Consider the following 24,192-nt stretch of genomic DNA (forward strand, 5'->3'; position numbering starts at 1 on the left):
CTGATTCACCAAGCACTTGCGATGAAAACCTACGCCGGCGGCCTCCGGCGCAAGGCGGGCCAATTCAAATGGGCGTGTGCCATTGAAATTAGGCGCGCTCCCGCGCCGAACCTACTGCGCATGCTCAGTGTCGCAATTCCCGTCGTGCTTTGTGCGTCGTGACGTCATTTTTTTGAACGGCGACGCGCGTAGCGTAATTCCATATTCCCGGACGGCTTACGCAAACGACGTTCATTTTTTAATTTCGACGCGGGAACGACGGCCATACTTTAGACAGCAATACGATTGCTGACTAAAGTTAGGGCACCAAAAACGACGACTAACTTTGCGACGGGAAACTAGACTAGCAGCGACGTAGCGAACGCGAAAATCCGTAGTGGATCGCCGTAACTCCGAATTTGCATACCCGACGCTGGTTTACGACGCAAACTCCCCCCAGCGGCGGCCGCGGTACTGCATCCTAAGATCCGACAGTGTAAAACAATTACACCTGTGGGATCTTAGGGATATCTATGCGTAACTGGTTCTATGAATCAATCGCATAGATAGAAACAGAGGAACGCCGTCGTATCTCATTTGTGAATCTGGCCCGTAGTTCTTACATGAACGAACGATGCAAACCAGGAAGTGAATGAGAGAACAGAAACTAGAATCCCGGAGGTGATATAGATGAAGGAATCGAATAGGTATTTACTTGTTTTTTTAACAGAATCATTACACTATTCTGTCTGTCTACCTTGCAGACATTCATTTTAGGCAACAAAAATGTTTCCTTTACAACTCCTTTAATCTTACGTGTAGGGGGAAGTTGTAGAGAGGGTTTACAACCACTTTAAGTGCCCAGTAAGCAAGTGGTTAAGCCCCAGACGGATTCTCTTTGTATGAATGTATAATTATTGGAGGGACGGTGGCAACTTCTGTCCACACCAGAAACTCACTTTTGAATTACCTACATTAGTTTTGTTCAAAATACACTTAGACCCCTTTCACACTGGGGCGTTTTCCGGGCGCTTCAGCGTTAAAAAAAGCCTGTAAAGCGCATGAAAGAAGCCTCATCTGCAATCCCAATGTGAAAGCCTGAGTGCTTTCAGAGCCCTTTCACACTGCCAGCGCCCGAAAAACGCTAGTAAAGCGCCGCTAAGACCCCTTTCACACTGGGGCGGTGTATTCAACGCTCCTAAAGTACTGCAAAGAAGCTGCTTGCAGGACTTTTTTTAACGCACTGCCGGCGCAGCGCCTCAGTGTGAAAGCACTCGGGGCTTTTTACATTGGGATTGCAGATGCTGCTTCTTTCAGGCACTGTACTAGGGTTGCCACCTGTCCAGGATTGACCCGGACAGTTCGGGTTTGGAATCATGTGTCCGGGTTTCAGAAAGCCTGAACACACATTATTTAGCCTGGACCAGGCCCGGATTGGCCATAGGGCAAACCGGGCATATGCCCGGTGGGCTGCGGCCGCCGGGCCACTGTTCTTGCTTGCGGTGCCAAGGCAGGCTGCTCTTTAAGCCCGCGCCAGTCCTCCGACCTTTCCGCAGCCGCCCAGCTGCTAGTTTAGCCTCGGGCTCAGCCTTCGGCATCGGCATCAGCAGCAGCAGGACGTAAACAAGAAGGGGGAGGAGACACCGCTCCACGGCCGCCAATGAAGTGCAGCCGTTGGTGCCGGGGGGCGTGACCAGGAAGGGAGAGGAGCCTGCGATGGGATCTCTGCGATGGGATCTCTGCGATGGGATCTCTCAGAGAAAACATAAGCGCGGCCCCTGCCTGTAACCGGCCTGTAATAGGAGGAGCGGTGGCTGCATATAGAAGAATCATTGGCCCAGATTCTCAAAGGCGTTACGACGGCGCAACACCATTAGCGCCGTCGTAACACCTCATCTGGCCCCGGGTATCTATGCGACTGATTCTCAGAATCAGTTTCGCATAGGTACCCATTAGATCTGACATGCGTAAGGCTGTTACGCTGTCAGATCTTAAAAGTAAGTTTTTTTCCCGCCGCTAGGTGTCGCATCGTCGCTTTTCCCCGTCGTCTATGCAAATGAGGTAAGTACGGCGATTCCCGAACATACGCGAGGTCGACGCAGCGAATTAACGTCGTTTGCGTAGCGTACCCGACGCGTAAGGTTGCCCCTGCTAATTAGCAGGCGCAACCAATGTTAACGATGGCCGTCGTTCCCGCGTCAAATTCAATAAAAATTACGTCGTTTGCGTAAGACGTCCGTGAATGGCGCTGGACGCCATTTACGTATACATCTAGGCAAATGACGTCGGGGCGACGTCATTTAGCGCAATGCACGTCGGGTAATTTACCCGACGGAGCATGCGCAGTACGCTCGGCGCGGGAGCGCGCCTAATTTAAATGGTGCCCGCCCCATTTGAATTGGGCGGGCTTGCGACGAGCAATCTAACGCTACACCGCCGCAAGTTTACAGGTAAGTGTTCTGAGAATCAGGATGTAAACCTGTAGACCTGCGGCGGTGTAACGTAGATCTCATATATTACGCTGCCCAGGAGCAGCGCGAATGTATGAGAATCTGCCCCATTCTCTCCATCGTCCTCCCATGGTCTCTGAATGCCTGCTTCTGCTCCTCTCCCTCTCTCAGGCATTCAGGTACTGCGGGAAGAAGATGGAGAGAATGATTCTTCTATATGCAGCCACCCCACCGTTCCACTTATCCTGCTAATCTGCTGCCCCCACAGTGCTCTCTACCCCCCTCCACAGTGCTCTCTACCCCCCTCCACAGTGCTCTCTAGCCCCCCCACAGTGTTCTCTAGCCCCCCCACAGTGCTCTCTAGCCCCCCCACAGGCCACAGTGCTCTCTTACTCCCCCCCGCCTCTCTTCCTATGCTCTGCACCTCCCCCCTGTGATATCCACCTCCCCATGCTCTCCGCTGCCCCCTGTGCCCTCCACTTCTCCCCCAGTGCTATCCAGCCCACCCCCCCTGTGCTCTCCTCCTCCCTTCTGTGCTCTCCACCTCCCCCCCATGCTCTAGGCTGCCCCCCTGTGCCCTCCACCTCTCTACTTGTGCTTTTTACCTCCCCCTGTGCTCTCCACCTCCCTACATGCTCTACGGTCTCCCCCTGTGCGCTCCGCCTCTCCCCCTGTGCTCTTCACCCCCCCCCCAATGCTCTACAGCCCCCCAAGTGCTCTCTAGCCCCCCCCCCCAGTCATCTCCACCTCCCCCATGCTCTCCACCTCCCCCATGCTCTACGCTGCCCCCCTGTGCCCTCTGCCTCTCCTCCTCCCCCTGTGCTCTTCACCTCCCCCCAATGCTCTCCAACCCCCCCAGTGCTCTCCAGCCCCCTTCTCTCCACCTCCCTCCTGTGTTCTCCACCTCCCCCCATGCTCTACGCTGCCCCCCTGTGCCCTCCATCTCTCCCCTTGTGCTCTCCACCTCCCCCATGCTCTACGCTGCCCCCTGTGCCCTCCGCCTCTCCCCCTGTTCTCTCCACCTCCCCCTGTGCTCTTTTCACTTCCCCCTAATTCTCTCCAGCCGCCCCCCCCAGTGCTCTCTATCCCCCCCAGTGCTCTCCAGCCCCCCTCTTCTCTCCACCTCCCTCCTGTGCTCTCCACCTCCCCCCATGCTCTACGCTGCCCCCTATGCCCTCCGTATCTCCCCCTGTGCTCTCCACCTCCCCCATGCTCTATGCTGCCCTCTGTACCCTCTGCCTCTCCCCCAGTGCTCTCTAGCTCCCCAGTACTCTCTAGCTCCCCAGTGCTCTCTAGTTCCCCAGTGCTCTCCAGCCCCCCCTGTGCTCTCCACCTCCTCCCTGTGCTCTACGTTGCCCTCCCGTGCCCTACGCCTCTCCTCCAGTACTCTCCAGCCCCCCCATTGATCTTCACCTACCCCCTGTGCTCTCCACCTCCTCCTATGCTCTCTTCTGCCCCCCCCCTGTGCCCTTCGCACCCCCCCAGTGATCTCCGCCCCCACCATGTGCCCCCATGCTCTCCTGCCCTCCCTAAGCTCTCTGCCCCAGCATGTGTTTTTGCTTCCCCTTGTGCTCTCCAACCCCCCCACTCCCTGTGCTCTCCAGACCCCCGTGCTCTCCGGCCCCCTTGTGCTCTACTTTTCCTCCCTGTGTTCTCTGCCTCTCCCCTGTGCTCTCTGCCCCCCCCCATTCTCTCCGCCTCCCCCGTGCTCTCACCCGACCCCATGTTCTCAAGGTTCTTCCCTGTGCTCTCTGCCCCCCCTGCTCTTTCCCTGTCCCCTCGCCCCCTGCACCTTTGCAGGGTTTCCCCCTCTCCTCTCCCGGGGGATCGTCAGGATGGAGAGTGGGGGTGGGCCAGTTAACGTGTCATGGGCTGCTCATTCCAAAATGCCCGGGCCTATTTTTTGTCCCAGTCCGGGCCTGGCCTGGACTATGGCTTGCCAGCAGGGTTTATGGCTGCAGTTGTCTCTTTCACACCGCCTGAGAGAGGGCTCGATCTACACCTATCCCCCCACCCCGTCCCCTCTGTGTCTGTCCACACTCCAATCCCCGGCGCTGTGCCTCAGAAAAGGAAAGTTGGGTCTGGAAATTTGAAGTCCAGCAGCCTCAGATACATCTGGATGAGAGGTGCTGACTGCCAAGGGGTGAGTGAGCTCACCATCCGTCCCTGTCTGTGAATGTCTCCCCCCCCCTCTCCCTTTTCTCTCCTGCCTCTGATTGAGTACACAAAGGTGAGTAAAGGTTCTCAGAGCACCCCTTACATCGGAGTTCCCCTTTACACCAGAGGCCACAGCTTTCCCCCTTACATCAGAGTCTTCTCCGTACATCAGAGTTCTCAGTATTCCCCCTTACATCGGAGTTCCCCTTTACACCAGAGGCCACAGCTTTCCACCTTACATCAGAGTCCTCTCCGTACATCAGAGTTCTCAGTGTTCCCCCCTTACATCGGAGTTCCCCTTTACACCAGAGGCCACAGCTTTCCACCTTACATCAGAGTCCTCTCCGTACATCAGAGTTCTCAGTGTTCCCCCTTACATCGGAGTTCCCCTTTACACCAGAGGCCACAGCTTTCCCCCTTACATCAGAGTCCTCTCCGTACATCAGAGTTCTTAGTGTTTCACCTTACATCGGAGTTCCCCTTTACACCAGAGGCCACAGTTTTCCCCCTTACATCAGAGTCTTCTCCATACATCAGAGTTCTCAGTGTTCCCCCTTACATCAGAGTTCCCCTTTACACCAGAGGCCACAGTTTTCCCCCTTACATCAGAGTCTTCTCCGTACATCAGAGTTCTCAGTGTTCCCCCCTTACATCAGAGTTCCCCTTTACACCAGAGGCCACAGCTTTCCCCCCTTACATCAGAGTCTTCTCCGTACATCAGAGTTCTCAGTGTTTCCCCTTACATCAGAGTTCCCCTTTACACCAGAGGCCACAGTTTCCCCCCTTACATCAGAGTCCTCCTGTATATCAGGGTTCCCCCTTAGATCATGGTTTCCAGAGCATCCCTTATGTTAGAGCCCCCAGAGTTCCCCCTTACATCAGAGTCTGCAGAGTCCCCCCTTACAGTGAAAGGGAACTCTGCGAGTTCAGATGTAAAAGGGGGAGCTCTGAGGACTCTGATGTAAAGGGGAACTCTTGGTATTAACTTCATATGATCAGAAATGGTGTTTAATAGCAAAATATATGTATAGGTTATACTATAAAAAAAAAATTGCCGTGGGCCGCTAAAGTGTTCGGGTTTGACTTGAAGAAAAGGTGGCAACCCTACGCTGTACAGGCGCTTTTTTTAACGCTAAAGCGCCTGAAAAACGCCCCAGTGTGAAAGGGCCCTTAAGAAAGTATTAACATTGGTAAATGTATCATTCCAGGTTTCTTCAACCCTGGAGAGACATAGGGCCGGATTCACGTACAGCCGCGTATCTTTGCGCGGGCGTAACGTATCCTATTTACGTTACGCCTCCACAACTTAGACGGGCAAGTGCAGTATTCTCAAAGCACTTGCTCCGTAAGTTGCGGCGGCGTAGCGTAAATAGGCCGGCGTAAGCCCGCCTAATTCAAATGTGGGACAGGGGGGCGTGTTTTATGTTAATGTGCTGTGACCCGACGTGATTGACGTTTTTCACGAACGGCGCATGCGCCGTCCGTGGACATCTCCCAGTGTGCATTGCTCCAAATACGCCGCAAGGACGTATTGGTTTCGACATGAACGTAAATGACGTCCAGCCCCATTCACGGACGACTTACACAAACGGCGTAAATTTTTCAAATTTCGTCGCGGGAACGACGGCCATACATAACATTGGTACGCCTCATATAGCAGGGGTAACTTTACGCCGGGAAAAGCCTAACGTAAACGGCGTATCTGTACTGCGTCGGCCGGGCGTATGTTCGTGAATTTGCGTATCTAGCTGATTTACATATTTCTAAGCGTTAATCAGCGTACACGCCCCTATCGGCCAGCGTAAATATGCAGTTAAGATTCGACGTATGTTACGCCGGTCGGATCTAATATAAATCTATGCGTAACTGATTCTAAGAATCAGGCGCATAGATACGACCGGCCAGACTCAGAGATACGACAGAATCAGGGCAAAATCGTGGGTGCGCGGTATACGCCGATACCCGCTTTCCCGCGCCGAGTTTTGAATACTGCGCCGACATATACCGAGCGCAGTACACATTTGGGTATAGTTGGGCAGTCTCGGCTCCTTCCGCGCTCACGTCCTGGACGTACAGGACGTCAGCGCGAGAGTTGCCGAGCATTGCCGACAATACACGAGTGTACTGCGCTCTGTATATGTCGGCGCAGTATTCAAACTTGGTGCGGGAAACGAGCAGGGAGGACGCGAAGACGCCGCAAAAGGACGCCGGACCCGATGAAGAGGACACCCGAAGCCGCAGACGGGCGCCAGACCCGACGAGGGTGCCGATGGATGCCGCGCAAGACACCAAAACTGTAAGTACAAAAAAAACTTTTTTTCCACAGGATTCGGGGCAACTTTAGGGGTGCGCGGTATACGCGGGAGCGCGTTATACCGCGATAAATACGGTAGTTGCCATTGTTGATCCTCCCAGGTTGTCCTTGGGATTCCTTACCTCCTGGTCACATACGAGGAACTGTGTCTTCTGTATCAGAATGTAGCGATCCTTCCATAGACCCAGAATTCCGCCGCTCTTCTTCAGCCAGCCAGCCTTGTAGGCCTTCGCAGGTCCCGGCGGTGAGACGCTCTTCCCGTTCACTCCCTAAGAACAAATACATAAGAAGAGGTTAACATGAGCGATTGAGAAACCCAGAAAATGAGAACTCCTTATCACCCCGGGGGGTTTCCTTATTACTGCGCAATGGCTTAACCCTTTCACTGCCCAGAACCTTTTTAGCATTTTTTTGCAAATTTTATTTTAGGTCTGAAGATTACTTAACCACTTAAGCCCCAGACCTTTAGGCAGGTAAAGGACCCGACCAGTTTTTGCGATTCGTCACTGCGTCGCTTTAACTGACAATTGCGCGGTCGTGCGACATGGCTCCCAAACAAAATTGGCATCCTTTTTTCCCCCAACAAATAGAGCTTTCTTTTGGTGGTATTTGATCACCTCTACGGTTTTTATTGTTTGCGCTATAAACAAAAATAGAGCGACAATTTTGGAAAAAAATGCAATATTTTTTACTTTTTGCTATAATAAATATCCCCCAAAAATATATAAAAAAAAATGTTTTCCCTCAGTTTAGGCCGATACGTATTCTTCTACCTATTTTTGGTAAAAGAAATCGCAATAAGCGTTTATCGATTGGTTTGCGCAAAATTTATAGCGCTTACAAAATAGGGGATAGTTTTATGGCATTTTTAACCACTTAAGGACCGGACCAATATGCTGCTAAATGACCCAAGGGGTTTTTACAATTCGGCACTGCGTCGCTTTAACTGACAATTGCGCGGTCGTGCGACGTGGCTCCCAAACAAAATTGGCGTCCTTATTTCCCCACAAAGAGAGCTTTCTTTTGGTGGTATTTGATCACCTCTGCGGTTTTTATTTTTTGCGCTATAAACAAAAATAGAGCGACAATTTTGAAAAAAAAAATGCAATATTTTTTACTTTTTGCTATAATAAATATCCCCCAAAAATATATAAAACATTATTTTTTTCCCTCAGTTTAGGCCGATACGTATTCTTCTACCTATTTTTGGTAAAAGAAATCTCAATAAGCGTTTATCGATTGGTTTGCGCCAAATTTATAGCGTTTACAAAATAGGGGATAGTTTTATTGCATTTAAAAAAAAAAAAAGCGAGTTATGAGACAGGTGCGCTCGTTCTGGTAAAACTAGCGTTCGTAATGGAGTAAGCACATTCGTCACGCTGTAACAGACAGAAAAGCGCAAATCGTCTTTTATTAACACGCAATCAGCTAAAAGCAGCCCCAAGGGTGGCGCCATCCGCATGGAACTTCCCCTTTATAGTGCCGTCGTACGTGTTGTACGTCACCGTGCTTTTTTTAGAGCATTTTCTAAAAACGATGGTGTGTGGGCAATGTCGTTTTAATGATGAAGTTGGAAAAACTTAGTTTTTTTCCATGCCGAAAAATGATCGCGTGTACGCGGCATTAGAGTCTGCAAAAGACTTGAGACTGGGGCGGAGGTTCACCTTCCAGCAAGACAATGACCCGAAACATACAGCCAGAGCTACAATGGAATGGTTTAGGTCAAAGCATATTCATGTGTAGGGATGAGCCGAACCCCCCCCCCCCCCCCCCATGTTCGGTTTGCACCTCCGAATGTTCGCGCGAACATTTAGAACCCCATTGACGTCTATGGGACTTGAACGTTCGAATTCAAAAGTGCTCATTTTAAAGCCTAATATGCAAGTTATTGTCAGAAAACGTCTTTGAGAACCAGTGGCGGCTGGTGCTCAAAATATTTGGGGGGCGCAAACAAAAAAAAAACAAAACAATTGCAGCCTCACTGTACCTATCAATTGTCACCACTGTGCCATGCCATCAAATGCAGTCACTGTGCCATAAAAACGCAGCCACTGTGCCATGCCATCAAAACGCAGCCACCGTGCCATCAAAACGCAGCCACTGTGCCATGCCATCAAAACGCAGGCACTGTGCCATGCCATAAAAACACAGCCACTGCGCCATCAATTGTCACCACTATGCCATCAAACACATCCACTGTGCCCCCAATTGTCTCCACTGTGCCCCCAATTGTTGCCACTGTGCCCGCAATTGTTGCCACTGTGCCCCCAATTGTCGCCACTGTGCCCCCAATTGTCGCCACTGTGCCCCCAATTGTCGCCACTGTGCCCCCAATTGTAGCCACTGTGCCCCCAATTGTAGCTACTGTGCCCCCAATTGTAGCTACTGTGCCCCCAATTGTTGCCACTGTGCCCCCAATTGTAGCTACTGTGCCCCCAATTGTTGCCACTATGCCCCCACTTGTAGCCACTATGCCCCCACTTGTAGCCACTATGCCCCCACTTGTAGCCACTGTGCCCCCACTTGTCACCACCGTGCCCAGTACCCCCCCTGGCACTTACCTTTATGGCTTCTACGTCCCTCGATGTCCCTTGTCCCGCCCTCGATGACGCTTCAGCCAATCAGGTTACCTGATTGGCTGAGACGCCTGTCAGTCTTATCCTCGGATGCACGGCCGGTACGCCCCGAGGATGAGCTTCAGGAAGCCGACTACAGCCTCAGGGCTGGCCCTGATAGGTACTTCCACACCGCCAGTCAGCTGCCGCTATTCAGCTGACCGGCGCTCAACATCCGGCCATCTGAATAGTGGGCAGCAGCGGCGAAAATATACAGATTCATACAGTGTATGAATCTGTATATTTTACTGGCTGTGAGCGAGCCAGAGGGGGCGGCGCTCCTGCGTCCCTATGGACGCACCGCCACTGTTGAGAACCCCAGGGAACATGTATCAATGGAAAAAAAGTTTTAAAAACTGTCGTTTTTTTCAGGACTCCTGAAAAAAAGACCGTTTTTAAAACTTTTTTTCCATTGATACATGTTCCCTCGGGCAAGACCCGGGTTCTCAAAGACGTTTTCACAGGCATACTATAGACACCCAGCAGGTACAATATTTAAAGGAATTTTTCATTTTTTTTTTTCATTTAAAAATGAAATACATTTACGTTTTTGGGTGTAACATGACAAGATGTGGGAAATTTCAAGGGGTATGAATACTTTTTCAGGGCACTGTATTTGGAGAGTTATTATATGTTGGGAAATATTTGCAGTCAATAATTGTATGTATTGTTGGCATATTTTATGACCTATAATAGGTTTTAATGTATTTTAATATATATTTTTTTTAATACAATTTTGTTATGATAGTTTTACCTACATGAGTGTCCAAATCTGTGTGTCAGTAAAGTCCGTTAAGCTCATGCCTTAGGTCTTTTGGTCTGTGGTTATGTAGATGGAAAGGATGTGGCACTTTGAGTGGTTATTTATAGTTTGAATAATATAAAAGATCAGGTTGTGCCGAAAAAATAATATGTGAAGCGTTAAAATGACATGCATCTGTGAAACCAGCGGCAAACTTCAGTGCCCTATCATTTCTATAATAGGCGATGCTTTAACCACTTAAGCCCCGAGACTGTTTTTCAGATTCCGCGTTTACAAGACTAAAACTGTTTTTTTTGCTAGAAAATTGCTTAAAACCCCCAAACATTATATATATTTTTTCTAACACCCTAGAGAATAAAATGACGGTCATCGCAATACTTTTTGTCACACCGTATTTGCGCAGCGGTCTTACAAGCGCACTTTTTTTGGAAAAAAATCACTTTTTTGAATTAAAAAAATAAGACAACAATAAATTTGGCCCAATTTTTTTATATATTGTGAAAGATAATGTTACGCCGAGTAAAATGATACCCAACATGTCACACTTAAAAATTGCGCCCGCTCGTGGCATGGCGTCAAACTTTTACCCTTAAAAATCTCGATAGGCGACGTTTAAAAAAATTCTATAGGTTGCATTTTTTGAGCTACAGAGTAGGTCTAGGGCTAGAATTATTGCTCTCACTCTAACGATCGCTGCGATACCTCAGTTGTGTGGTTTGACCACCGTTTTCATATGCGGGCGCTACTCGCGTATGTGTTCGCTTCTGCGCGCAAGCTCGTCGGGGCGCCTATAAAAAAAAATTTTTTGTTTTCTTATTTCTTTTTATTGATTTTATAATTTTTTACACTGAAATAAAAAAAAAATTATGTAACTTTTATTTCTATTACAAGGAATGTAAACATCCCTTGTAATAGAAAAAAGTATGACAGGTCCTCTTAAATATGAGATCTGGGGTCAAAAAGACCTCAGATCTCATATTTAGACTTAAATGCAAAAAAAAAAAAAAAAAAAAAAAGCGGAAATTTTGTCATTTAAAAAAATTACAACAAAAAATGTGTCTCTTTAAGACGCTGGGCGGGACTGACGTTTTGACGTCACTTCCGCCCAGCAAAGCTATGAGGACGGGTGGGGGCCATCTTGCCCTCACTCGCGTCCTCACTGAAGAGCCAGCAGCACCCGATCGCCTCCGGCCCCTCTCCCGCCACCGATAACGGCGATCTCGTGGCGAATCCGCCGCGGAGACCGCCGTTATCGTTTACACGCCTGCCCACAGAAGAGATGGATACCTCGGTTGTGGCAGCAGCTGCTGCCGTTACCGAGATATCCATCTTTAAAAACGGGACGTATATATACAGTGGGCGGGCGTTAACCGGTTAAAAGACCTCTACAGGTCATCAGTTTAGAATTATGAATAATGGGTCTAGAATTATTACTCTCACTCCGGTGTGCACAAGCGACGGTGTTTGTGTTCATATGAGTGTGTCTGTGGCAGTCGGGCGAGGCACAAACATTTTTTGGGGAGATTGTAAGGGCTAGGAGCTTTGTTAGCAGCAGCTTGGCATTACTGAGCCTATCATCTACTAGGATATGGTGACCAGATTTTTTAAATGAAAACCGGGGGCATATTTTTTTTTACTAGTAATGCAGGGATGGACTGGCCATTGGGACTACAGGGAGTTTCCCGGTGGGCCGATGGCTCAGTGGGCCGGCTTCAGTGACAGCAGACCGCCGCCCCCCTCTGCTCCTCTGTCTCTCCCTTCCCGCAGCACTCACCTCCTCTCCCTCCCTGCAGCGCTCACCTGGGGGGAACAGAGAAGCAGGGGGAGGACCAGAGGAGCATGGGGGAGGGGACAGACAGCTGACTCAACAGCTATGGCCTGGGAGTTTCTCACTTCTGCCTAATCTTGTCCCATAAGAGGGGCACCGAACTGGTTCTTTGCCCCGGGTGAAATAATGTCTAGCTTTCCCACTGGTACTGCCTATGAGGCCTTGTACACACGACCGAACATGTCAGCTGAAACTGGTCCGTCGGACCAGTTTCCGCGGACATGTCCGACCGTGTGTAGGGCCTACCGGACAGTTTTCCGGCCTATCGGACAGGTTTTCAGCGGACAAAAGTTTCTTAGCATGCTAAGAAACTTGTCCGCTGGAAACCTGGCCCGAAATCCCGCGCATGCGTCGAATTGATTCGATGCATGCGTGGAAGCATTGAACTTCCTGGGTCGCGCACGTCGCCGTGTCAACGTCGCCGCCACATCACCGCGTTTTCTGTCCGCGGGGAGTTTGGTCTGATGGTGTGTACACACATCAGACCAAAACCTCCCAGCAGACATGTCCGATGAAAACGGTCCGCGGACCGTTTTCATCGGACATGTCTGGCCGTGTGTACAAGGCCTAAGAGTACCAGTACCAGCCTTTCTACTCTAATAAAGTAGAATGGCAAGTGAAGGGGGAGAGGGGGTGTGGGTGGCGGGGGGGGGGGGGGGGGGTGCGGGAGTTGTCCGTCCGACATGGGAGAGACCTTTCAAAGTGGGCCAAATTTTTGTCCCAGTCCAGCCCTGGTAATGGCGGCAATAAGAGCCCATTCACACCTAGGCCTGAAGCGCGACGCTCGTGCCGCTGGAGGGGCGAATTTACATTGAGATGGTTCACATCTCACGCCGAACGCCGAAACGCTGTACGTCTGCCGCCTGAAAACAAGTCCCGAACCCTTTTTTTCAGGCGGCTTTCGGCGTTCGGCATAGACATCAATGTTAAATGTTTTGTTTAAAAAAAAAAAAAAATGTTACAAATCGCGGCAAAATACGCCGCGTACGCCGTGTTATAGTGTGAATGCAGCCTAAGCGACTCAATCCCCGTTGCCACTGCTACACCACCTCGCAGCCTGTCAAGTCTCACTCTCCGGGCCCTGGAAATTACTGGGTGGGGAGCGGAGGAAGATCACAAAGGAAAGCCAAGGAGATAAGCAGGTAGGTGGCTGGCCGGGACTTGAGCCAAGGCAGAAGAACATGCGAGCGGAGCTGAATGAGCATCCGCCCGAAACTGAAGAAATATTCCCTCCGCTCCGACCAGCACATGATCATCAGAAAGGGGCACAGATAATGGAAAAAATACAACCCCCTAAGCTAGAGGTGGAGCGCGCGCGGGCGGGGGGGTTAGGGGTTGGTACAACTCAGATTTGTTTATTTTTTGTCTTTGAAATTGCCCCTGTTCAAATCCAATCCGGGGACAAAACTGGGGACAGACTTGGTCCGGGGACCAGAGGCGGCTCTAGGCCTTGTGAGGCCTTAGGCAAAACTTGACATGGGGCCCCACTCACGCCCATTATGGGAAAAATAATTCAAGGACGAGAGCCTCTTCCCCACAACCCTGGCCGGTGATTGTGGGGGTCTGCGGGCAGGGGGCCTATCGGAATCTGGAAACACCCCCTTTAACAAGGTGGCCCCCAGATCCTGCTCTTTAATACCTGAGGGGCAGGGGCCACCCGGAGATGTCACCTGCTGAACCCGTCCCCTTGTGACATCATTGACTGAGGGCATGCTGGGTCATTGACGTCACAAGGGGTGGTGTCACCGATATTCACTGGTTGTTAGGGACGCTGGCGGCCCCGCTCCCGAGTCAGGGCTGTTAACGCTGCCTGAGCACAGCAACGTTAAGGTCCCTAGCTGTCCCTCAAAACTGGGGTAATGCATTGAGTAAGTTAGGCAGCCGCGAGGCCCCTGTGAGTGTGAGGCCTTAGGCGTCCGCCTAATTTGCCTAATTAAAGAGCCACCTCTGCCTGGGACAGTGTCCTCAATCCGGGGACTGTCCCCTGAAACCAGGGATGTCTGGTCACCCAGAGGTTCTCCCCCCAGTTATAGATTGCATTCATATATTTGCCACCCAAATACTTATTAAATAGTTGCCCCACAATTCATTTGCTCAGATCTTCTTGCAAGGTTTACACACCCTGCGGAGAAGTTATCGCCCCGCTTAGCTTCGTATGGCACAGAATATCGCTGTGCTTTCTTCCTTCCAGAGACCCTGCAGAGACGAGAGCAGTCACTCTGCACAAGGTGAGAGAGAAGTGGTGACCCACAGGAAGCTCCGCACAGAGCAAAGCGTCGCACTGGATCACGGCGCAAATCTGGAAGAAATACACAAAGCTCACGAGAAGAATACAGAGGACTGTTATATTCAGAAGAAAATCAGGCGAAGATCTTTGTCCGAGGAACGATCGTGCGATTTTCGGTTCGTGTGTACACCACATTCCACCGCCGATTCTGACAAACTCCACAACAATTCTCATATGGGAACGGAACGAACAGTTTTTATTTCACCGCCTCCTGCCCGCCGTGTAGACTAATGACGACGGGTGGGGCGCCCTCTCGTTCTGGGGTGATGTCATATGACGTCACACTGCACAGTGGGGCATTCCGGTGCGCTGTGTCCCTAGGATCTCGGTAAAACGCCGGTGACGAGGCTCTTTACTCATGTGTACAGATAATCACAGCTGATTACATGTAAACAAGGAAATACCGGTTGTCGGCATTCCTTTCCTTCCACTGACAGCGTGTGAGGAGAGGAGAGCCCATCAGCTGCATTTCCTCACAGGGCAGACCTGTATAGATAATCAGTGCAGCCCCGACAGTGCCCAGCAGTGATTCCAGTCAGTGCTCATCAATTTGTGCCAATCAGTAATGCCAGTCAGTGTTGCCTTTCAGTGCTGCCTATCAGTGTTGTCCATACGTGGTGCCTATCAGTGCCCATCAGTGATGCCAGTCAGGGCTGCCTTTCAGTGCCCACCAGTGCCGCCCAACAATGCCGCCCATTAGTGGTCATCAGTGCTGCCCATACTTGCCACCTATCAGTACCCATCATTGCCACCTATAAGTGCCCATCAGTGTTGCATATTAGTGCCTCCTCCTCAATGCTGTCTCATCAGTGCCCTACAGTGCTGTCTCATCAGTACCCATCAGTGCTGCCTCATCAGTGCCCATCAGTGATGCCAGTCAGTGCTCATCAGTGATGCCAGTCAGTGCTCAGTGATGCCAGTCAGTGCTCATCAGTGATGCCTTTCAGTGCCCATCAGCGCCACCTCTCAGTGCCCATGAGTGTTGTGCATACGTGGCGCCTATCAGTGCCCATCAGTGATGCCAGTCAGTGCTGCCTTTCAGTGCTCATCAGTGCCACCCATCAATGCCGCCCATTAGTGCCCATACGTGCCGCCTATCAGTGAACATCATTGCTGCATATTAGTGCATCCTCCTAAATGCTACCTCATCAGTGCCCATCTATGCTGCCTCATCAGTGCCAATCGGTGCTGCCTATCAGTGTCCATAAATGCTGCCTATCAGTGGCCATCAGTGCTGCATATTAGTGCCTCCTCAGTGCTATCTCATCAGTGCCCATCAGTGCTACCTCATCAGTGCCCATCGGTGCTGCTTATCAGTGCCCATCAGTGCTTATCAATGCCCATCAGTGCTGCATATCAGTGCCATCTCAACAGTGCCCATGAGTGCAGCCTTAACAGTGAAGGAGAAAAAAACGTTCTTATTTACAAATCTTTATAACTGAAACTAAGAAAAACAGTTTTTTTTTTTTCAACATTTTCAGTCTTTTATTATTTGTATCGCAAAAAATAAAAATACCGCAGATGTGATCAAATACCACCAAAGAAAGCTCTATTTGTGGGAAGAAATGATAGAAATATCATATGGGTACAGTGTGCGACTGCGCAATTGTCATTCAAAATGCGACAGCGCCGAATGCTGAAAATCGGCCTGGGCAGGAAGGGGGTAAAAGTGCCCGGTATTGAAGTGGTTAAACAAAAAAATATTTTGTTACAGTTTTTTAAATATTTTATTCGGTTCTCTCAGGTTCCGTTCACACTTGTGGGACTCCAAAGTCGCTCGATTTCCAGTGCGACGTTCCACTCTCCGGAAACTCAAGTCGCCTCAAAGCGTAAGGGCGCCCAAACTTTTACAGACGCCATTTTTTTGTTTTTTCTGTCATTTTGAAAGTGTAAATGATGGAAATAAAATCTAACTTTTTTTTGACATGTTATAAGAATGTCTAATCTGTAATTTGATGCCTTTTGGAGATTTTTCCATCTTTCCTTGGCTTTGTTATGCACATTAATACAAATTTTCGATCCCCACCGTAATTACTATGTATATATCACATCCGATCCGCCATGTAAGTCCTCCTAGGTCGGGGGGGAGATATGAATAGTCCGGGTGAAAACACCCAGGCAGATGGAAATGTCTTGTTGATGGGAAAGTGAGAGGGGAATATGAAGTGGAAATGATCAGGTAACAAGGACAAAGGGAAATGGCACAGAGGAAGCTGGATAAACAATGAGATATTGCCAGAAATAGCAGCAAGGAGTGGCTGCACAGAGGGGCTACAGGGAGAGGCAACAGACAGGCATGGAAACTATTTACTGATTCCTCCTCTGATAGACGTGAGTCCAGACTTCACACATCTCTGTGTAGCTCTGAGCCATTCTAAGTCCTGTGCAGGTTCTAAAAGTAATATACACAATGTTACCAAAAGTATTGGGACGCCTGCCTTTACACGCACATTAACTTTAAATGCCATCCCAGTCAGGGCTGCCATCAGGTGGGTACAGGCAGTACACCTGTAAGGGGCCCGGGTGGCAACCCTCCCTTTTTTTTTTTATAACATATTTTTTTTTTTTTTTTTTTTTTCCAGGGACCCGGATGGCTACCCTTTTTATATATATATATATATATATATATATATATATATATATATATATATATATATATATATATATATTTCTTTATTTCTTTTTTTTTTGTAATTGTTTTTTTTTTCGTCAGCACCCAAAATTTGCGGCAGCAGCACCCTCCGCTTCTTAATTCACTGCCCCCCCCGCTTCTCAATCCGTGGCACCCCCGCTTCTCAATTTTCTCAATTAGCGGCGGCACCCCCCTGTTTCTCAATAACCCCCAGCATTGGTGTCAGTGATCACAATAAAAAAAAAACAACAACATTGGTGTCATTGATCGCAATAATATCCCTGAACATTGGCAGCAATATTAGCCCTCAGCATTGGTGTCAGTGATCACAATAACTCCCAACATTGGTGTCAATGAGCGCAGTAATAACCACCAGCATTGGTGTCAATGAGCATAATAATAACCCCCAGCATTGGTGTCAATGAGCATAATAATAACCCCCAGGATTGGTATCAGTGATCACAATAATAACCCCCAGCATTGGGAGTCAGTGATCACAATAATAACCCCCAGGATTGGTATCAGTGATCACAATAATAACCCCCAGGATTGGTGTCAGTGATCACAATAATAACCCCCAGGATTGGTATCAGTGGCCACAATAATTACCCCCAGTATTGGTGTCAGTGATTGCAATAATAACCACCAGCATTGGTATCAGTGGCCACAATAATAACCCCCAGCATTGGTATCAGTGGGGTGGATTCAGGTAGGGGCGCGCACTACTACGAAGGCGCAGCGTACCGTTTTTACGCTACGCCTCCGTAAATTACTTGCGCTACGCTTCATTCACGAAGCAGTAGCTCCGTAATTTGCGCGTGCGCTCCGTAAAACTGCCCCGGGTAAACGCGTGTAATTTAAATGATCCCGTAGGGGGCGTGGATCATTTAAATTAGGCGCGTTCCCGCGCCGAAAGTAGTGCGCATGCTCCGTCGGGAAACTTTCCCGACGTGCATTGTGGTAAATGACGTCGCAAGGACGTCATTTGCTTCAACGTGAACGTAAATGGCGTCCAGCGCCATTCACGATTCACTTACGCAAACTACGTAATTTTTAAAAATCGCGACGCGGGAACGACGGGTATACGTAGCATTGGCTGCCCCTGCTAATAGCATGGGCAGCCTTACGTAGAAACCGACGAACGCAAACGACGTAAAATGCAAACGCAGGGCGCGCGTACGGTTGTGAATCGGCGTGAGTATGCAATTTGCATACTCTACGCTGACCACTACGGGAACGCCACCTAGCGGCCATCGTAAGAATGCAGCCTACGATACGACGGCATAAGAGCCTTATGCCAGTCATATCTTAGGCTGCAGTCGGCGTATCGAGCTTTCTGAATACAGAAAAGTCGATACGCCGGCGCAACTAAGCAATTGCGCTGCGTATCTATGGATACGCAGACGCAATTGCTTACTGAATCTACCCCAGTGATTGCAATAATAACCCCCAGCATTGGTGTCAGTGATCACAATAATAACCCCCAGTATTGGTGTAAGTGGCCACAATAATAACCCCCAGCATTGGTGTCAACGATAGCAATAATACCCCTCAGCATTGGTGGCTGTGTCCGCAATAATATCCCTGAATATTGGTGTCAGTGGCTGCAATATCATAAGACATTGGAACTGCCGCTATTTTATTCTCCAGGGTCTCTTCTTTCAGAAATTATATTATAATGGTGGGGGGCGGGGTTCAGGCCTAAAATGCAAAAAAAAAAAAAGCAAAAATGACTCTGGCAGCACAAGGGTTAAAAGTGACGTTTATTTTAGTAATTGGCGTCACTTGTCACATGAGAGAAGAGAAGAGCGCAGAGTCTTTTTTTCCTAAAGATGTTGGGCTAGATTAAGATAGCCCGGCGTAATTTTCTGCGGGCGTAACGTATCTCAGATACGTTACGCCGCCGTAACTTAGGGCGCAAGTTCCGTATTCATAAAGAACTTGCGCCCTAAGTTACGGCGGCGTAGCGCATGTGGTCCGGCGTAAGCCCGCCTAATTCAAATGTGGGCGATGTGGGCGCGTTTTATTTAAATGACTTATGACCCCACATACTTGACGGGTTTTTTTACGAACGGCGCATGCGCCATCCGTGAAAGAATCCCAGTGCGCATGCTCGAAAGTACGCCGCAAATCGTCAATGCTTTAGACGTGAACGTAACTTCCGCACAGCCCTATTCGCGAACGACTTACGCAAACGACGTAATCGACGGAAAATTCAACGCTGGCCCGACGTCCATACTTAACATAGGATACGCCTCATATAGCAGGGGTAACTTTACGCCGGAAAAAGCCTAACGTAAAAAAATGCGCCGGGCAGACGTACCTTTCTGAATCGGCGTATCTACCTAATTTGCATATTCCTTGCGTAAATCGACAGAGGCGCCACCTAGCGGCCAGCGTAAATATGCACCCTAAGATACGACGGCGTAGGAGACTTACGCCAGTCGGATTTTAGCCTAATTTCGGCGTATCTTGCTTTCTGAATACAGAAAGAATATACGCCGGCGCAGCTTTGAATTTACGCGGCGTATCAATATCTATTGATACGCCGAAGTAAATTCTTTCTGAATCTAGCCCGTTGATTTGAAGTATCCGGGACCTTTGTCTGCAGAAATCAGATCTATTAGAACTTTATTTCACAGATGATGTTCTGCTGCTTCTTTGTCGGATGTCATTTGCTTAGCAATCATTTCCAGGAAAAGCATCTCCTGCTCTCATTTCCTGTTTCTCTTTAAAAAATACGATCGACTGACATGAAGATCGGTGAAGGGAAATTATGTTTTTGTATAAGATGATTTTTTTTTTATTTTTATTAACCACTTAACCCCCGGACCATATTGCTGGTCAAAGACCAGAGCACTTTTTGCGATTCGCCACTGCGTCGCTTTAACTGACAATTGCGCGGTCGTGCGACGTGGCTCTCAAACAAAATTGGCGTCCTTTTTTTCCCACAAATAGAGATTTCTTTTGGTTGGTATTTGATCACCTCTGCGGTTTTTATTTTTTGCACTATAAACAAAATTAGAGCGTAAATTTTGAAAAAAATGAATATTTTTTACTTTTTGCTATAATAAATATCCCCAAAAATATATAAAAACAACTATTTTTTTCCTCAGTTTAGGCCGATACGTATTCTTCTACATATTTTTCGTAAAAAAAAAAAAAAATCGCAATAAACGTTTATTGATTGCTTTGCTCAAAAGTTATAGCGTTTACAAAATAGGGGGTATTTTTATGGCATTTTTATTAATATTTTTTTTTTACTAGGAATGGCGGCGATCAGCGTTTTTTTTTTCGGTACTGCGACATTATGGCGGACACATCGGACAATTTTGACACATTTTTGGGACCATTGTCATTTTCACAGCAAAAAATGCATTAAAAATGCATTGTTTACTGTGAAAATAGCAATTGCAGTTTGGGAGTTAACCACTAGGGGAGCATGATGGGGTTAAGTGTGACCTCATTTGTGTTTCTAACTGTAGGGGGGTGTGGCTGTAGGTGTGACGTCATTGATTGTGTTTCCCTATAAAAGGGAACACACGATTGATGACGGCGCCACAGTGAAAAACGGGGAAGCTGTGTTTACACACACCTCTCCTCGTTCTTCAGCTCCGGCGACTGATCGCGGGACTCCAGCGGCGATCGGGTCCGCGGGTCCCGCGGTCACGGAGCTTCGGACCGGGTCGCGGGCGCGCGCCCGCGACCCGCGGCTGGGCACTTAAAGAGGACGTACCTGTACGTGCTTGTGCCCAGCCGTGCCATTCTGCCGACGTATATGTGCAGGCGGCGGTCCTTAAGTGGTTAATGGGCTTGATTTACTAAAGGCAAATAGGCTGTTCGCTTGGCAAGGAAAGTTGCACTTTTCCCCAGAGCTTAGTGAATGCGGTGAAGTTTCACTTAGCAAAGAACACCCAATCACAGAAAAGGAAAATTAACCACTACCCGACGGCCGTACGACTTTATAAGGCCGCGGGGTGGTTCTGAATCTCTAACTGGCCGCGTTTTTACGGCCTGAGCGCGCATCCAGCGTCACGGGTGCGCGCGTGCGCGCGGCATCGCTGAGGTGCCGATGCGAGTGCCTGGCGGCCGTGACAAGACGTGGAGCTCTGTGTGTAAACACAGAGATCCATGTCCTGTCAGGGGAGAGAGGAGACCGATCTGTGTCCCTTGTACATAGGGACATAGATCGGTCACCTCCCCCAGTCACCCCCCCTCCCCCCACAGTTAGAACACACCCAGGTAGTACATTTAACCCCTTCCTCACCCTCTAGTGTTAACCCCTTCAGTGCCAGTCACATTTATACAGTAATTAGTGCATATTTATAGCACTGATCACTGTATAAATGTGAATGGCGCCGAAAATGTGTCAAAAGTGTCCGATGTGTCCGCCATAATGTCGCAGTCACGAAAAAAATGCTGATCGCCGCCATTAGTAGTAAAAAAAATAATAAAAAATAATAATAATTCTGTCCCCTATTTTGTAAGCGCAATAACTTTTGCGCAAACCAGACGCTTCTTGCGATTTTTTTTTTTTTTTTCAAAAATATGTAGAATAATAATACGTATCACCTAGACTGAGAAAAATGTTTTTTTTTTAAAAAAATTGGGCTATTTATTACAGCAACAAGTAAAAAATATTGTTTTTTTTTCAAAATTGTCACTCTATTTTTGTTTATAGCGCAAAAAATAAAAACCGCAGAGGCGATCAAATACCACCAAAAGAAAGCTCTATTTGTGGGGAAAAAAGGACGTCAATTTTGTTTGGGAGCCACATCGCACGACCGCGCAATTGTCAGTTAAAGTGACGCAGTGCCACAAGCTGAAATTTTACCTGGTCAGGAAGGGGTATATGTGCCCAGTAAGGAAGTGGTTAAATAATTTTTGCTTGCGCATGATTGGATGATAAAAGTCATCAGAGCTTCACCTCATTCACTAAACTTTGGGGCAATTTTTCCTGCAAAGTGAACAGCTGATTTTTCCTTTTAGTAAATGAACCCCAATATGTCCATATTGGGTCAGATGGGGTGAGGTGCACCCCCGGCGCGTTGTGGAATCTCCCGCCCGCAGCTCATTCGCCCAGCAAGGACAGCTGACTTCTTCGGTGCGACTGAACCTAAGCTCATCGTTACTGACCTCAGATACAGGGCCAGATTCACATAGAGATACGACGGTGTATCTCCTGATACACCGTCGTATCTCTGATTTACTTCGGTCGTATCTATGCGGCTGATTCATAGAATCAGGTTACGCATAGATATGCCTAAGATTCGCCAGGTGTAAGTGTGTTACACCGTCGGATCTTAGGCTGCAATTCCCGGCCGGCCGGTAGGTGGCGTTTCGCTTTATTTACGCGACGATTATGCAAATGAGGAGATACGCCGATTCCGAAACGAACGACCACCCGGCGCTTTTTTTTTTACGTCGTTTGCGTTCGGCTTTTTCCGGCGTATAGTTACCCCTGCTTCTATGAGGCGCAGCCAATGTTAAGTATGGCCGTCGTTCCCGCGTCGAATTTTGAAATTTTACATCGTTTGCGTACATCGATTCTCCAAAGCGCTGGACGCAAGTTACGCTCACGCCGAAACCAATGACGTCCTTGCGACGTCATTGGGAGCAATGCTCGCCGGGAAAATTCGCGGACGGCGCATGCGCATTTAAATCGGCGCGGGGGCGCGCCTGATTTAAATACTACACTCCCCCTAGCCGCGGAATTTTAATTCCGCCGGGGGATTTACGATCCGTCGCCGCAAGTTTTGAGGTAAGTGTTTTGTGAATTACCTACTTGCCTCAAAAAATTGCGGCGGCGGATCTTAAATCACGTAGGTTACGCGGATCTAATGATCCGCTAACCTACGTGAATCTGGCCCAATGTGTTATTTCCTCATGAATGTTGGCGCAACAATCACAAAAGACAGTAAAAGTGTCACAAATATGAATTGTTTGAATGAAAATGAAAATGTTGCAAGAACTTTACGCAAGACTTCCACTGCTTGCCCAAAACAACAACAACGTGTCACAACTAATCTGCCCCCATTGTTTGTAACAAGTCTGTAAAGCGGAACTAAACTGTCTCTGAGATACGCTACGCCGCCGTAACTTTTCCGGCTTTGGTTTGAATCCTGAAAGATTGCGCAACGTAAGTTACGGCGGCGTAGTGTATTTCTGGCAGCGGAATTCAAATCGGCGATTACGGGGCGTGATTCATTTAAATGAAGCGCGTCCCCGCGCCGATTGAACTGCGCATGCTCCGTTTCGAAATTTACCGCCGTGCTTTGCGCGAAATGACGTCGCAACGACGTCATTTTTTGAACTTAGACATGACTTACGTCCATCCCTAGTCAAGGACGACTTACGCAAAAACTAAAAAAAAAAAAAAATTTCGTCGCGGGAACGACGGCCATACTTAACATGGCAAGTCTATCTATACGCCGCAAAATAGCAGCTTTAACTATACGCCGATAAAAGCCGACTAGAGACGACGTAAGAGAATGCGACGACCGCGCGTACGTTCGTGGATCGCCGGAAAAAGCTCATTTGCATACCCAACGCGGAAAACGACGCAAACTCCACCCAGCGGACGCCGAAGTATTGCATCTACGATCCGAAGACGTACGCCTGTCGGATCAAACCCAGATGCCGTCGTATCTTGGTTTGAGGATTCAAACTAAAGATGCGACGCGGGTAATTTGAAAGTACGCCGGCGTATCAGTAGATACTCCGGCGTACTCTCTCTCTGAATCTGGCCCTTAGAGAGCAAGGCGCACATTACACCGCCGTAGCGCACACGCCACGCTAACATCGCGCGGAGAGGCAAGCATTGCATTCAGCAAGCCAGTGCTCCCAACGCTGCGCCAGAGTGGCGAAGGGTTTCGAAGGCGCACGCCGACGTAGGTGAAAGTGGGCGTGACCCCATGCAAATAATAGGCCGAGCGCCAGACAGGTACGTATCACGAACTGCCCATGCGCCGTGACGTGGACGCATACACAGCACCCCCCTGCGCCTGCTCACAACCACACCGGCACAACTGCCTAAGCTTCGTCGGATCACCGCGTACGCCGTGAACGTAACGTACGCCCAGCCAGACACGCGTCCAACGCACAATACGCCGGCTTGTGTTCCCTGGTGCAGACCTGTGTATGTCTGTTGCCGGGTTGCACCTCATT

The 24,192-nt window shown here is 49.0% G+C and overlaps 1 protein-coding gene across 1 annotated transcript in view; it reads right to left on the reverse strand.

Moving 5' to 3' along the window:
- The window catches only part of PLEKHO2 (pleckstrin homology domain containing O2), a 103,114-nt gene that overhangs the window by 35,035 nt on the left and 43,887 nt on the right, over positions 1 to 24,192 (reverse strand). Inside the window, exon 2 of the mRNA XM_040342312.1 lies at positions 7,023 to 7,169. Coding sequence (XP_040198246.1) covers positions 7,023 to 7,169 — 147 coding nt within the window. The remainder of the gene's footprint in view (positions 1 to 7,022; positions 7,170 to 24,192) is intronic.

This window comes from Rana temporaria, chromosome 3 (assembly GCF_905171775.1).
Source record: "Rana temporaria chromosome 3, aRanTem1.1, whole genome shotgun sequence".
NCBI lineage: Eukaryota > Metazoa > Chordata > Amphibia > Anura > Ranidae > Rana > Rana temporaria.